Below are 14841 nucleotides of genomic sequence, written 5' to 3'. Positions count from 1 at the left end.
CTTAATGTAAAATTTAATGTATGTTTAATGTAAACCTTAATGAAAGGTTTCAAGCCATGGTTTAAAATCTGGTTGGGCTGCAAATGTCCATCGACAAATGAATGGATAAAGAAGATATGGTATATATACACAATGGAATATTACTCTGCAACAAAAAAGAATGAAATCTTGCCATTTCCAACTATGTGGATAGAACTAGAGGGTACTGTGCTAAGTGAAATTAGTCAGAGAAAGACAAATATCATAGCACTTCACTCACAGGAGGACTTGAACATACAAAACACATGAACATAGGGAAGGGAAGCAAAAATAATATAAAAACAGGGAGGGGGACAAAACATAAGAGACTCATAAATATGGAGAACAAAGAGAGGGTTACTGGACGGGGTGTGGGAGGGGGGATGGGCTAAATCGGTAAGGGGCACTAAGGAATCTACTCCTGAAATCACTGTTGCACTATACGCTAACTTGGATGTAAATTTAAAAATAAATAAAATAAAATATGATTGGGCTGGATTCATGAGGAAAAAAGAATCCAAATATTAGTACTGGAAGAGATTTTAAGAGATTATACAGATCAAAAAAGAAAGAATTACCACAGATGACAGCAATTCCATTTCTGGGTATGTGTCCAAAAGAACTGAAAGCAGAGACTTAAACAGATATATACATCAATTTTCACAACAACATTACTCACAGCACCCAAAAGATGAAAACAACCCAAATATCCATTGATAGATGACTGGATAAACAATATATGTGACATGTACACAATGGAATACTATTTAGCCTTAAAACGGGAGGAGATTCTGAGACATACTACAACATGGATGAAGCTTGAAGATGTTATGCTAAGTCAAATGAGCCAGTCACAAAACGAAAGATATTATGCTTCCACTTACACAGACACCCAGAGTAGTAAAATTCATAGAGACAGAAAGGAGGACGGGAGTTAGCTGGGGCTAGGCTAAGTGGGATGGAGAAAGTGGAGAGCTACTGCTCCAGTTTGGGAATATGAACAAGTTCTGCAGATGTTTGGTGCTGATGGTCGCAAACAAAGTCAATGTACTTAATGCTACTTAACTATACACTTAAAACAACTAAAATGGTAAATTTTTACATGTATATTTTACCACAATTTGTAAAAAGAGAACATTTTATACAGGTGATGATCTAAAAAATGTTCGGGTTCTGCAGACCTTCCTTTAAGAACTGAAGAAGAGAGGAACATAACAGACTAACTTCAGGACTTCACTACTATTTTAATTAGAGCAGTTAGCACGTTTAAAATTATCACCCCAGTTTTATACATTAGGGTAAATGAGGCTTCAAGGACGTAAAGAGCCCAAGGTCCCACAACAGAGCTATAGAAAAGCTAAGGTGAGACTCTAGGTCTCATTAGTGATTTTCAGCTACTATCACCTTCTATGATGTAAAGCTGAATGCTTGCACTTCAGCACTGCTCTAATGATATAATTAAATACAGCAGAGTAAAATGAGATCTAAACAATATCAAAGGCATATTGGAAGGAAATGGTAAGCTGGCAAGTGAATACAAAAGAAAACAAATACTCTAAATATTAGGAAATAAAAATACTCAAGAAGTAATTTTGTTTCCAAAACTAGCAGTGAAATGAGAGGTGACATCACCATAAATTTTCTTGTATATTAAAAGAATAGGGGAATATTATGAATAATTTTATACCAATAAATTTGACACCCCAAATGAAGCATATTTCTTTAAAGACATGGACTACTAAGGCTCATTCAAGAAGAAATAAATAACCCGACTTGCCCTACATGTTAAAGAAATTGAATTTGGGGGCGCCTGGGTGGCGCAGTCGGTTAAGCGTCCGACTTCAGCCAGGTCACGATCTCGCGGTCCGTGAGTTCGAGCCCCGCATCAGGCTCTGGGCTGATGGCTCGGAGCCTGGAGCCTGTTTCAGATTCTGTGTCTCCCTCTCTCTCTGCCCCTCCCCCATTCATGCTCTGTCTCTCTCTGTCCCAAAAATAAATAAAAAAAAAGAAATTGAATTTGTAGATAAAAAACTCCAAGCCAAGATGGTTTCTCTGGTGAATTCTACCACTTAAGTAAGAAACAATACTAATTCTACACAATTTTTTTCCCAAAAAATTAAAGAGAGTATTTCCCAACACATTCTGAGTCCAGCTTTAGTTTAAAACCAAAAAAAGAACCCCAAAACATTATAGGAAAACTTATATTCGTTCACATAAATGCAAAAATCTTAACAAGAATTTTAACAAATATACCAATATATAAAAAAAAAATAACAAATACAGCACGACCAAATGAAGCTTAGCCAGAGAATGCAAGGTTTGTTTAACATCAAACAAATCCATCAACGTATTTAGTCATATTTACAGACTAAAATAAGAAAAACCATACGAACATCTCAGTGGTAACAACAACAGAAAAGAGAGGTGACAAAATCCAGCAACTATTACGATTAAAAATTTTCAACAAGCTAGGAACAGAAAGAAACCTCCTCAATCTTATAAAGGGTATCTATAATAACCCTATAGAATACAGCATACTTAATGACAAAAGACGCAATGCTTTTCTTCAAGATCAGGAACAAGATAAAAATGTCTGCTTTCACCATTTCTGTTCAACATGGGACTGAAAGTTCTAGCCAGTGCAGTAAGACAGTGGGAGATTAGGATAAAGATAAATAGATCAATAGTCCAAAACAGAGTCCCTAATACACATAGGTCAACTGTTTTGTTTTGTTAATTTTTTTTCACCTTTATTTTTGAGAGAGGGAGCCAGAGTGCGAGCAGGGAAGGAAAGAGAGAGAGGGAGACACAGAATTCAAAGCAGGCTCCAGGCTTTCAGTTGTCAGCAAAGAGCAGACGCTTAACCTAACCGACTGAGCCACCCCACCCAGGCACCGTGTCAACTGGTTTTTTTAAAAGGAGGAAAAGGCAATTCAGTGGAGGAAAAGATAAACTTTTTCATTAAACAGTGGTGAACAACTGATACACACATGGAAAAAGAAAAAAGCAACTGCAATCTATACTTTCTACTCATATTAAAAAATTGACTCAAAAAAATTTTTTGTAGGATTTAAACACTGCCTTCGTGTTATAATTTCTTTGTAGGGCAGAGTTTTAGATTTCTGTTTTTAACTGGACAGCTGTGGTAATGGAAGTAGTCTTCACTAATTGTAAAACTAACACTAGAGCAGAGGTGGAGAAAATCTTTGTGATTTTTAGGTTAGGCAAAGACTTCTTAAATATGACACCAAAAAGAACATCCACACACAAAACAAATTTTGATGAGGTTCAATGTATCAATTAAAAACTTCTCAGTTTAAAAGAAATTGTAGAGAATCAAAAGACATGCGAGTAGGAGAAAATATCTGCAAATGTGATACACCACTTATTTAAAAAATAAAAAGAACTGTTAAAACTCTGTCAAGAAAACAACCCAATCAAAAAAAAAAAAAAAAAAAGACATTTGAAAACACACTTCAACCAAAAAATTATACAAATGATATAAAAAAGCACACGGAAGATGGTCAAAGTAAATTAAAACTAGTACACACCTACTAGAATGGCTAAAATAAAAAGGCTGACCATACCACGCCCTGGTGAGGAGGTAAAGCAACTGAGATACCATGTACTGCTGCTGGGAATATAAAAGGGTACCATCACCTTGGAAAATACTTGAGTAGTTTCTCAAAAAGTTAACCACACACATACAATAAAATCTGGCCATTCCACTCCTAAGCATTTGCACAAGAGAAATGAAAGCATACGCCCCACCAAAGGGACCTGTATATGACTAATGTGAGCTTTCTTATTTGAAACAGTTCTGAAATGGAAAGAGCTCAAGTGGTCATCCACACATAAAAGAATAAACAAATTATGGTACAGCTATACAATGAACACACCTCAGCGATAAACAAGAATGAATTAATGAAATATCCAACATGGAGGAATATCAAAATAATTATGCTATGGGAAAAAGCATACATTGTATGATTCCATTTACATAAAATTCCAGAAAATGCAAGCTAATCTATAATATGAAGAAGCAGATTGGTAGCTGCTTGTACAGGAAGAAGGCACAGATGAAAAAAAGAAAGGAGTAAGAAAGAGATTAAAGTTTTGGGAGTGATGACTATATTCATTTTCTTGGTTGTGGTGATGGCTTTACCAGTGTATACATACTCCAAGATTAATCAAACTATACTTTAATAAATATGTGCAGTTATTTTAAGTCAGGTATACACGATAAAGCTATTTAAAACAAAATTATAGCAGATGTTTGGAAAATCCTGGCCAAAAATGGTTGATGTTAACTAAACACACAGAAGGACTACCTTTGAATGTAATGTGATGACTATAGAAATACCACATTCTGATTATATTTATTAAATTTATTAATATAATTATAAATATTTAATATTTATTAAAATATTTGGATGAGATTTCATGATAATGTACAGACTAGTAATTAATGATAACTTAGGCAAGGAATTATTGTTAACTGATTAAAAGTTTCAACTATATTCTTTCAAAATTGCCAAAGGCCATTAGACATTTCCAAAGTATGGACTAAATATATTTATTTTGCCAAACTTGAGTTATAATATACACTTGACAGCTAATCAGTCTTTTTTATTAATTATACAGAATTATTTTTCTTATTTTAACTAGAAGAATTTCTTTGGAAAAGAATTAGCAGGGGGAATTAGTAACCTTAAAAAATTATCTTCAAGAAAGTTTTCCTCTAAAAATTACTTTGTTGAGATGGTCTTAAAATCAGAGTAAGAAACACATGAGTGAGTTAAATGTCAATTTAATAAAACTCACATTTGAATATATGATCATAGAACATTTGGGAGATATTTCATGATTACACCAATTCCTACCATTCTTGCTCTGTTCTCAAGTGTTAGCAGAAATTGCTACACACAAGGCAATGTGCTATGTGCTATTCCTACCAGCACAATAAATGCTACATTTAGCATCTGATATATTTTAAGGAACTAACATCACAGAAGACATTGTTAACTTCCAAAATGACACTTGTAAAACAGAACAATACTGCTACAATTCTACAATGGCTATTGTAATACACCTTATTAAGAACTTCAGTAGCATTTACTCAAAAAAATGTGTAGCCAAAACAGGTTACATTCAACTCTCTTTAAAATTGCATTCTCTTATTAACAAAACAGAAACAATTTTTATGATTGCATATTTAAGCTACTGAAATCAAGTAAGAATAATCTGAGGGAACAATAATTTAATTGCACTGGAAACAAAGTCCGGTTCAAAACTCAAATGCAAACAATGTGTTTTTCTTGTGAAAGAATGCAATTTCTCATTTTAGTTGAATGATATTTTGTACCTTATTGATGTTTGGCTCCTCCACCATAGAATTTTTGATGGTTTCACAGTTGTCCTCTAATGACTTCATCAAGAAAGAATAACCACATGACAAAGAGTAAAGACGAGATATAACATGCAAAATACCGGGGATATTTTTATAATATTTTAAACTAAATTTACTAGAAAACAACACTGGACTGAGTTGTTATTTTTCAAGTTCATACATCTTAAAAGAAGCACATGTGGAGGTGCATGGATAAGGCTGGGCAAAACTGAATCCCTCAGAACTCATTAACCACCACCATAAATTTTATTTGCCCTTGCAAGAAATTTTAACTTACTTATTTTGAAATGTTGACATTAAAGCAAAATTGAGCCCCAACTTCTTAATATTACAAATTTCAGAGCTACTGATCCACAGTACTCTCAGCTGAAAATTAAAGTCAAATTGTTCTCTTTCACATATGCTACTATGCCTTGTCTCCATTATGGTACCTCACTCCTCAGGAAAACCTCCTGATTAGAAACTTTTAATTTCTAGGTTTCTAATTCTCTCCTTCTCTTGATTTAGCCAGAAATAATAAACTGCTTGGAGGCACACATCCTGCTAAAAAGGGGATATTAGAAAAAACTGGTTCAAGACCTCTGGTTCTCAGAAAATGAAAGAAAACAGAAATCCAAAGTGGGGACAAAGATGATAGCTGTCAAGTATTTTTTTCTGGCTGGGGATCATTCAGATATAGTTCATTTGCAGCCATCTGTATTCAATTTCCAAGTATAAAAAGGAAAGATCTTTTATTTTAAAAACGCAGTATAGGAAAAGAAAAGATCTGAGCATACACCAGGATTTAAACATCAGATGGAGAAAATTTCATTTTCACACACATAAGGAATAAAGAAACCATCTCAAAATTCTCCCATCCAAAATACAGAGCCTGTCATGTATCTATTTCCTAACTATATGAAAAGTCACAGTGATCTGGACTCAAACTATTTAAATATAATCATCATTTTATAAAAAAAAGACATGGAAGATAATTTTGTTAACATCAAGAACAAGCTAATCAACTTGCCAGTAAAGACTAAACATTATACTAACTTTATAGAGTTAATATTCTATTTAATTCCATCCCATCTGTGGTTCACCATACAAAGTTTTCATTTTCATATTCTCTTTATCAAAATGTCACTATTTTTAAAAAGTGAAGAATAAAACATGAAGAATAAAACAATAATGCAGTAGCAATTAATTTCTAATAACTACCATTAATGATGCCAAGTTTTAAGTAAATAAGATCTACCGGTTAAAATATTCCAAATTAATTTTGCAGGAAAAAAACCCCTAAAATTCAGAGAAAATATTTAGCTCACTAATTACAAAGCTTTCTCTCAGTCCAACATTCATAAGCATGCATTTAATTACTAACAAAAAAATTAAAATTTTCTTAAGGTATCATCGAACTCTGAAAGAAAACTCAAAGTAAAACAGCAAAGGAATTTAAAAGGTGTTGTTGTACTCATTTCCCTGCTGTTCTTCCTCATGTATCTGGCTTAGTTATGCTACTCCCCTCCCTTAGTGGTTCTATTTCCGGATTCAACTAGACAATCTGGTGGTGAACAATTTTTTATTTTGTTTTGAGAATTATTTAATTTCCCAAATACCTATATTCCAAATTCCCTATATCAGCAGTAGAGAAATGTTTTTTATATTTACAACTATATTAATCAAATATGGCCATGTTCTTTAAAAAATGATTTTGTACATTTTTTGTACAAAAAATGATTTGGTACATCTATACCTATACAAGGTAGGTCAGAGAAACCCAAGAAATAACAAGCACAGTAAACATACTTTTTCCACAGTAAGCAGGTATAAAGTGTATAAAGAAGGAGGGCTTTATTCACTATTATGGAAATGCTGTAACTTGTAATACATTATTTTATTCAAAGATATATTTAAAATAAAATCAGAAACATTACCTCACAAATGAACACACCCTAATTAATTAGTCTCTGATCCATTACATTTTTAATTTTACTTATCCCAAAATTTTCTTGAACTGTTTAATGGTAATTCATATACTAAATATTTAAGATAGGAAAGTTAAATAAAACTACTTTTATTTATTCTATCTATTTTATCTATTGTTGGCTTAGATTTCAATGTTATCCTAAGATACATATTTCACAAGTTTTCTAAGTTGCAAAAAATTATGTATTTTGTTTCCTGGCTTGGCTAATTCAAATATATTTACATAACCAGATGAATGCTAAGTATCAGCACCCACAGTTGCCTCTTATAAAATAGTGCTTAAACCGAGAGCCCATCAGATCTATGTAATTTTTCTGTTTTTCATTAAAGTTATTATATGCCATCTTGCTTTTTGCTAACTTGTCTAGTAAGAAGCCACTTTAATGTATAAATATGCTGAGTCACTATGGTGTACACCTGAAATTAATGTAACATTGTATGTTCACTACACTCAAGTAAAAATTTTTTTTTAAAAATCAGGAAAAAAAGCCGTTCTACTTCCTTATTTCTCCAAGTGAAATACCTTCCCCCCCCCCCCCCCCCACTTCAAGAACCATACAAAACTTGCTTTCAGACTAGTTCAGTGCTTCTCAAAATACGATCCAGACACCAGTTGAGGGTCTTGAGTCCATGAGGACATAAGGAATTAGTGTCATCACTAAGTCCACCACTGAGTTTACCGGGTATTTTTTTAATAGCAATACTGTCACAGAAAAGGAAGCAACATGTTAATCTACTTAGGTGCAAATTCTCCATAGCATCAAAATGGAACTTTTTAAAGCACTGAACTAAATGTGAAAAATAATCATAATGATAACATCAAAGTATAATTAACCACAGTATATTTATAAACTGCACTTACAAAATTCACTAAGAAGCATAATTGAAAGAATAAAAAGAAAATGTACATATTTGAAATGTTCTCAGTATACAAACCTAGTTTCAATAAAACTTCTAAGATAACTTCTTTTAACGATCACATTCTGAAAATCATGGGAAAATTCTACTTTATTTCCTAAAATGGCAATCATGACAACTCAAAGCACACCAAACAAGATACACAATCTTCACTCAAACAGTACCTTTTTAGGAAAAAAAAGTTCCAAATACATCTGAATTAGTTACTTTAAATTGACTTCAGAAAATAGTGACCCGTTCTCTCTCCTTTTCAATTACTGTATCTATTTATTAACTGCATAATATACGTTTATGGTATAAAAGTGGGTTGTAAAATACAACTTATTCTTTATAGGTACATAAAACAAGACTTCAGTAATTAAAAAAAAAAAGGTTTTAACTTATACAGACCTCATTTAGACATCTTTTCTTCGTGAATATATTTCTGATAAAAGTTTCCTGAATTTCTTCCTGCTTCACCAAATACTGCCAAAGTCTCTTCACAGACAGTGCCAGATGGTGTTTGGATCTACAGAGACAGGATATTTAATTATACACTTTGGAGATTTCTGAATAACTTGACCACATTTCCTTGGTGTTGTAAGAATGTTTATAATAATAAATAAACTAGAATCAGATCACATCATCTAGGCAGCAGTCTGCAAACTTTTTCTTAAAGAACCTGATTGTAAAGATTTTAGGCTTTCAGGCTACATGGTCTTTCAACCACTCAACTCAGCCACTGAAGAAGGAAACCACCCATAGGTAATATTAAAATCAAAGGGTGTGGCTGTAATCCAATAAAATTTTGTTTACAATGCAGGAGGAGGGGTGGATTTGGCTCTAAGCTGCAGTTTCCGACCCCCAGGAACAGAAGATCTACCAAAATAGTTAGACTTCCTGGAAGAGATCTAGAGGCAGAGCTACTCCAAGTGTCTGAGGACACATATCAGCCCACGAACTGTTACTGATGCTCACTATGGTTAAGAACTTGTGAAATAATGTGTATCAACTGTATAACTAAGCCTGTAAGTACAGTTTAATTCAGTTAACATTTGGTAGCAAGACTTTATTGATGAAACAAGCACTGCATCGATTTACCTTTTGGTGCAAATGCTTCATCTCCCCACGGACAGTAAAACAGTTTGCTAACTAAATATTTTGAAGGGCACTGTTCCAGAGTGGGCGGAAGTAAACTATGGCCCAGAGGTCAAATTCAGCCTGCCTTTCATTTTCAAAAATAAAATTTATTGGATCACAGCCATGACCATTTGTTTACTTATTGTCTATGGTTGCTTTCACTGTACAATGGCAGTTTAAGAGCTGCAACAAGGATTCCAGGGTCTGCAAAGCCTAAAATATTTACTTTCTAGGACTTTGCAGGAAATGTTTGCTAACCTCTGGCCTACAGTATACATCTAACAAAGACACAGATACGAGCCAAGAACTGCAAATTAGACACAGAAGGCCTTAAGTATTTTTTTTAAATTACTAGTTGATAGCATTCTGATTTAGTAACTCTGACGTAAAAACAGTATCCATAGGGGGCGCCTGGGTGGCTTAGTTGGTTAAGCGTCTGACTCAGCTCACTCAGGTCATGGTCTCGCAGTTGGGGGGTCAAACACCACGTAGGACTCTGAGCTGACAGCTTGGACCCTGGAACCTGCTTTGAATTTTGTGTCTCTCTCTCTCTGCCCATCCCCCCTCTACCTGTGCTGTTCTCGCTCTCTCAAAAAGAAGTAAATAAACATTAAAAAAAAAATTCAAAAACAGGATCTATAGGAAAACCTACCTGAAAGGAGTGTTTGTAGGTTCCAGCAAAGCTTTATGGCGGAGAATTGCAGGGCCTGCAGACACACTCTCTTCAGAGGTATGACTTGAGATATAGTTTTGAGGTGGCCCACCATGGATTTCAAGTCGTCGGAGAAGAACTTGTTCCCAACACTGAAGAGTTTTCAGAACCGCATGACAAAGTGGTGAACTAACTGGAAGTTCTAAAAAGAGAAAATAAAAATGACCCACATTTGTCTTCTGCAGTAAAATGTTACATTCAACTGTAGGAAGGAGAGAAGACATGTTTTGGCAGAGGAGATGTGGAAGAGAGGTGGGCACAGAAACCCACAGGATTCAAAAAAAAAGATGTAATGAATCTTTATTTCAACATTATTAGGTGGCCCTTAGCAACAGAAAAAAAAAGAGAAATCTAAGTTGAAATTATATCATAGCTTTACAAGTATAACTTGGAATAATATTTATGACTTATGATATAAAGTATTGATTGCTATATCAATTACTGCCTCTGGCTTTAATTTCACAAGAAAAAATATACCTGAATATTATAAAAATATATTGGAGAGGAAAAAATAATAGCTTTTAACATTTAATTTCTATATGGTATATATTTCTATACAGTGTATGTGTGTGTTGTGTATGTATGTATATGTACATACATATGTATATGTATACATACATACACAACACACATAGACACACACACACACATACCCAAATCTATATGGGTATATTTAAAACTTGTTTAGAAAATTAAAATAATACACGAAAGTAAAAAAAAAAAAAAAAAAAAAAACTTAAATAATATTTACCAGTAAATTCAACACTTTCTAGTTCTGTAAACTTTCATTCACATGACTCCTCATTCCCCTCTCAACTTTTATTTTATTAAAATTTTTTTAATGTTTATTTATTTTTGAGAAAGAATGAGACAGTGTGAGCAGGGGAGGAGCCAAGAGAGAGGGGGACACAGAATCTGAAGCAGGCTCGAGACTCTGAACTGTCGGAGCCTGATGTGGGGCTTGAACTCACGAACCGTGAGATCATGACCTGAGCCGAAGTCGGATGCTTAACCAACTGAGCCACCTGGGCAGCCCTACTTTCAACTTTTAGCTATTCCTATTTACCTCTGAAGATCTAAATAACATGATAATACTGTGAATTCATGATTTTTCAATTTTAGAAATGGCGTACTAATTTATTACTATGGAACATAAAAATAAACGGTCTCTCCATCACTGCAATATAGTCACATAATAATTTCTGGTTAAATTGATGTTTTCAGGTTTAACTTGTTATATCTATTTATAAATATAGATCATAGCTGAACCACGTGGTATACTATCATGTACCTTTCTGTACAATCTTTTCTTCCCCTGGAGTTAATAATCACTAAGTTTTTGCACGTGCTTAGTTTTCTTTTTTTTTTTTTTTTAATATATGAAATTTATTGTCAAATTAGTTTCCATACAACACCGAGTGCTCATCCCAAAAGGTGCCCTCCTCAATACCCATCACCCACCCTCCCCTCCCTCCCACCCCCCCATCAACCCTCAGTTTGTTCTCACTTTTTAAGAGTCTCTTATGCTTTGGCTTTCTCCCACGCTAACCTCTTTTTTTTTTTTTTTTCCTTCCCCTCCCCCACGGGTTTCTGTTAAGTTTCTCAGGATCCACATAAGAATGAAACCATATGGTATCTGTCTTTCTCTGTATGGCTTATTTCACTTAGCATCACACTCTCCAGTTCCATCCACGTTGCTACAAAAGGCCATATTTCATTCTTTCTCATTGCCATGTAGTATTCCATTGTGTATATAAACCACAATTTCTTTATCCATTCATCAGTTGATGGACATTTAGGCTCTTTCCATAATTTGGCTATTGTTGAGAGTGCTGCGTGCTTAGTTTTCTAAGTGTCTACTGCTATTAAATCCCTCAACACCTGGCTACAGCTATAAATAAAGTCTCAATACAGTCAATCACATCAGGTTCAGATCCCCAGCTTTCTTAGATGATGTCCTCCTAAGGGCACCTATATAAAATATTTATAGATGGTTGGTTTGGTTAAAAGAAACCTATCTTCTACAATAGTAAGTTACTAAAGTTTTTCTCCACTATTTGAAAAAAAATACAAAATAGTAATTCAAAAGCACTGGGAATATTAGTTCATGTTAAGATATTTATTACCTGCAAGATCGTGACCTGCAAAGGGATAGAAAGTCTTCAAATTGTTGAGTACCAACTGCACCATTGCCAAGCGCATCAATGACCAACTAAAAATAAAACAGATGTGTTAAAAACTTACTTAGGGTTTTAGAAGAGTATACCACTCTTTAATCCAACAATTTCACCACCAAGAATCTAGTCTGCAGATATACTTTCCCAAAACCAAAACAATATATGCATGGAGTTACTCATGTCAGTTTTATCTAAAATAGCAAAAGAGCAGAAACAACCAATTATCCACCAAGAAAATACTGGTTCAAACACTATGGTTTTGAACCACAGAAAAAACAGTTGCCATAAAAAAGGAACAAAGAAGGATCTCAAAGTATTAAAATGAAGTGAACTCCAGTATGTATTAATAAATAAGCAAATTATAGAACATTATACACAGTATGTTTTTCCATGTAAGAAAGCAGGGAAATAAGATATTACACACACATGCGCGCGCGATTATTTTGCAAAAAGGCAGATAAAACAGAAACTAATAAAAATGGGTGTAGAGGAGGAAATGAGTGGAAGACAGAAATGTGACACTTCCGATTTCACATTTTTATATAGTTTTTGCTTTTTTAAATGAAAAAAGAAATATTAGCTTCTCTTAAAGTGAAACACGTTTATTTCTTAGAGTACTGGCTTTTTACTACTTTAAATTGTGGTAAAATACACATACCACAGAGTTTACCATCTTAACTATTTTTTAGTTCAGTGGCATTAAGTACATTCATATTTTTGTGCAACCATCACCACCACCAATTTCTAGAACTCTTTTCATCTTGCAAAATTACAACTATCTCTATTAAGCAACAATTCCCCCATTTCCCCCTTCTCCTAGTCCCTGGCCACCACCATTCATAGAGACCTTTTGTCTCTATGAATCTGACTACTCTATGATACTCTACTAAGTATCTCATATGTGGGATTATACAGTATTTGTCTTTCTGTGACTGGTTTGTTTCATTTAGCATGCTGTCCTCAAGGTTTATCCATGTTATAACATGTGTTAGAATTTCCATCCTTTTTTAGGTTGAATAATATTCCACTGTAGGTATATACTACTATTTCTATTTATGCATTCATCTGTCAACAGACACTTAGTACTTTTACCCCCTGGCTACTATTAATAATGCTGTCATGAACATGTTTGTACAAATACCTATTCAATACCTTATTTATTTTAATTCTTTAGGGTATATATACTTAGAAATGAAATTGCTGAGTCATGTGGTAATTCTGTTTTTAATTTCTGAAGAACTGCCATAATGTTTTCCACAGTGGTGTCCATTTCACATTTCTACCAATAGGGCACAAAGAGTCCAATTTCTCCACATTCTTGCCAACACTGCTATTTTCTTTTTGAGAGCAGTCATGCTAAGAGGTATGAAGTGAACTCTCACTGTGGCCTCAAATTGCATTTTCCTAATAATCAGTGATAGTGACCACCTTTTCATGTGCTTATTGGCCATTTATATATCTGCTTTGGAAAAACATCTATTCAAGTCATTTGTGCGCTTTTTAAATTGGGTTGTTTTGTTTTTGTTGTTATTAAATTATACAGTTTGACTTCTGAGCCATGTAAATATTTTGTGTATTCAAAAAACAAAATCAGGTCAACAGGAAATCAACAACAGTATACCAGTAAGGAAAAATCTCATAATTTTTCCTTTCGATAAAGGACTACTTCATTTTCCCTAATATCCTACTTATTGCTTGTGGAAAATTTCTATTTTTCTATCATACCATAACATACAATGTCTTAATAAAATGTATACACCTTTCAGACATATACAACATATCAACAGAGATAAGATAATACACCATTATCCATGCATGTAAGGATAATGCAGCTTCGGAGCCGAGGGTGAACATTTTGAACATTTATGATTTTTATAATATGGGGAAGACATTTTTAAGACAAAAATCACTGACATGTTAGAGCATTAGTATTACACTGAAAAGATATTGTGTTTTCTAGGCTAAAACAGTGGGATTTGTGTATCTCAGGGAGCAAAGGGCAAGGAATAGTCTGATAGCATTTGTGAGGACTGATTCATACATAATAAATAAACTGTGAAATTATTGTTAAAGAACGGTATCTAACAATTTCATCTAAAGAAATTTGACTTAGGTGTTTTAATTCAATGAGCTATTAATTTTACATGAATTATTTTCAAAAATATTATGTATATAAGCCATGAGAAATTTCTAAAAAGAAACTTAAAATTAAATATTCCATACCTATATGAATTTGAATTAGAATGCTCTTGCAGATGGAAATCAGAAGCTAAAACATCATCATCATCATCATCATCATCACTCTCCAGACTCTCTTCTGAATCATATTCTGCTCTACTTTGGGAAGGAGGGAGAAAAGGCTATATAAAAAAAAAAAAAAAAAAAAGTTACGGGATTTATCATTCAACTCCCTGATTTAAAACATTCAATGACAGAGTCTAATATTAACAATTTATCTCATTTTCAGGTACTTCATTGTAAGAAAGTAAAGTAACCAGTATTTGGCTGCTTCTTTTCTG

General features: G+C 33.6%; 1 protein-coding gene across 3 annotated transcripts in view; it reads right to left on the bottom strand.

Annotated features, from left to right (window-relative positions):
* Window positions 1-14841, bottom strand: part of DMXL1 (Dmx like 1) — a 132766-nt gene that overhangs the window by 27526 nt on the left and 90399 nt on the right. For 2 of the 3 annotated variants that reach the window (XM_049648429.1, XM_049648427.1), the window contains 5 exons: window positions 14546-14682; window positions 12272-12357; window positions 10086-10287; window positions 8705-8822; window positions 5384-5446 (listed from right to left, as the gene is read on the bottom strand). In XM_049648429.1, the coding sequence (XP_049504386.1) occupies window positions 5384-5446; window positions 8705-8822; window positions 10086-10287; window positions 12272-12357; window positions 14546-14682 (606 nt within the window). The remainder of the gene's footprint in view (window positions 1-5383; window positions 5447-8704; window positions 8823-10085; window positions 10288-12271; window positions 12358-14545; window positions 14683-14841) is intronic. The other variant, XM_049648428.1, reaches the window with a different exon arrangement.

This window comes from Panthera uncia (assembly GCF_023721935.1).
Source record: "Panthera uncia isolate 11264 chromosome A1 unlocalized genomic scaffold, Puncia_PCG_1.0 HiC_scaffold_17, whole genome shotgun sequence".
NCBI lineage: Eukaryota > Metazoa > Chordata > Mammalia > Carnivora > Felidae > Panthera > Panthera uncia.
This window is presented reverse-complemented; position numbering and strand designations above follow the sequence as displayed.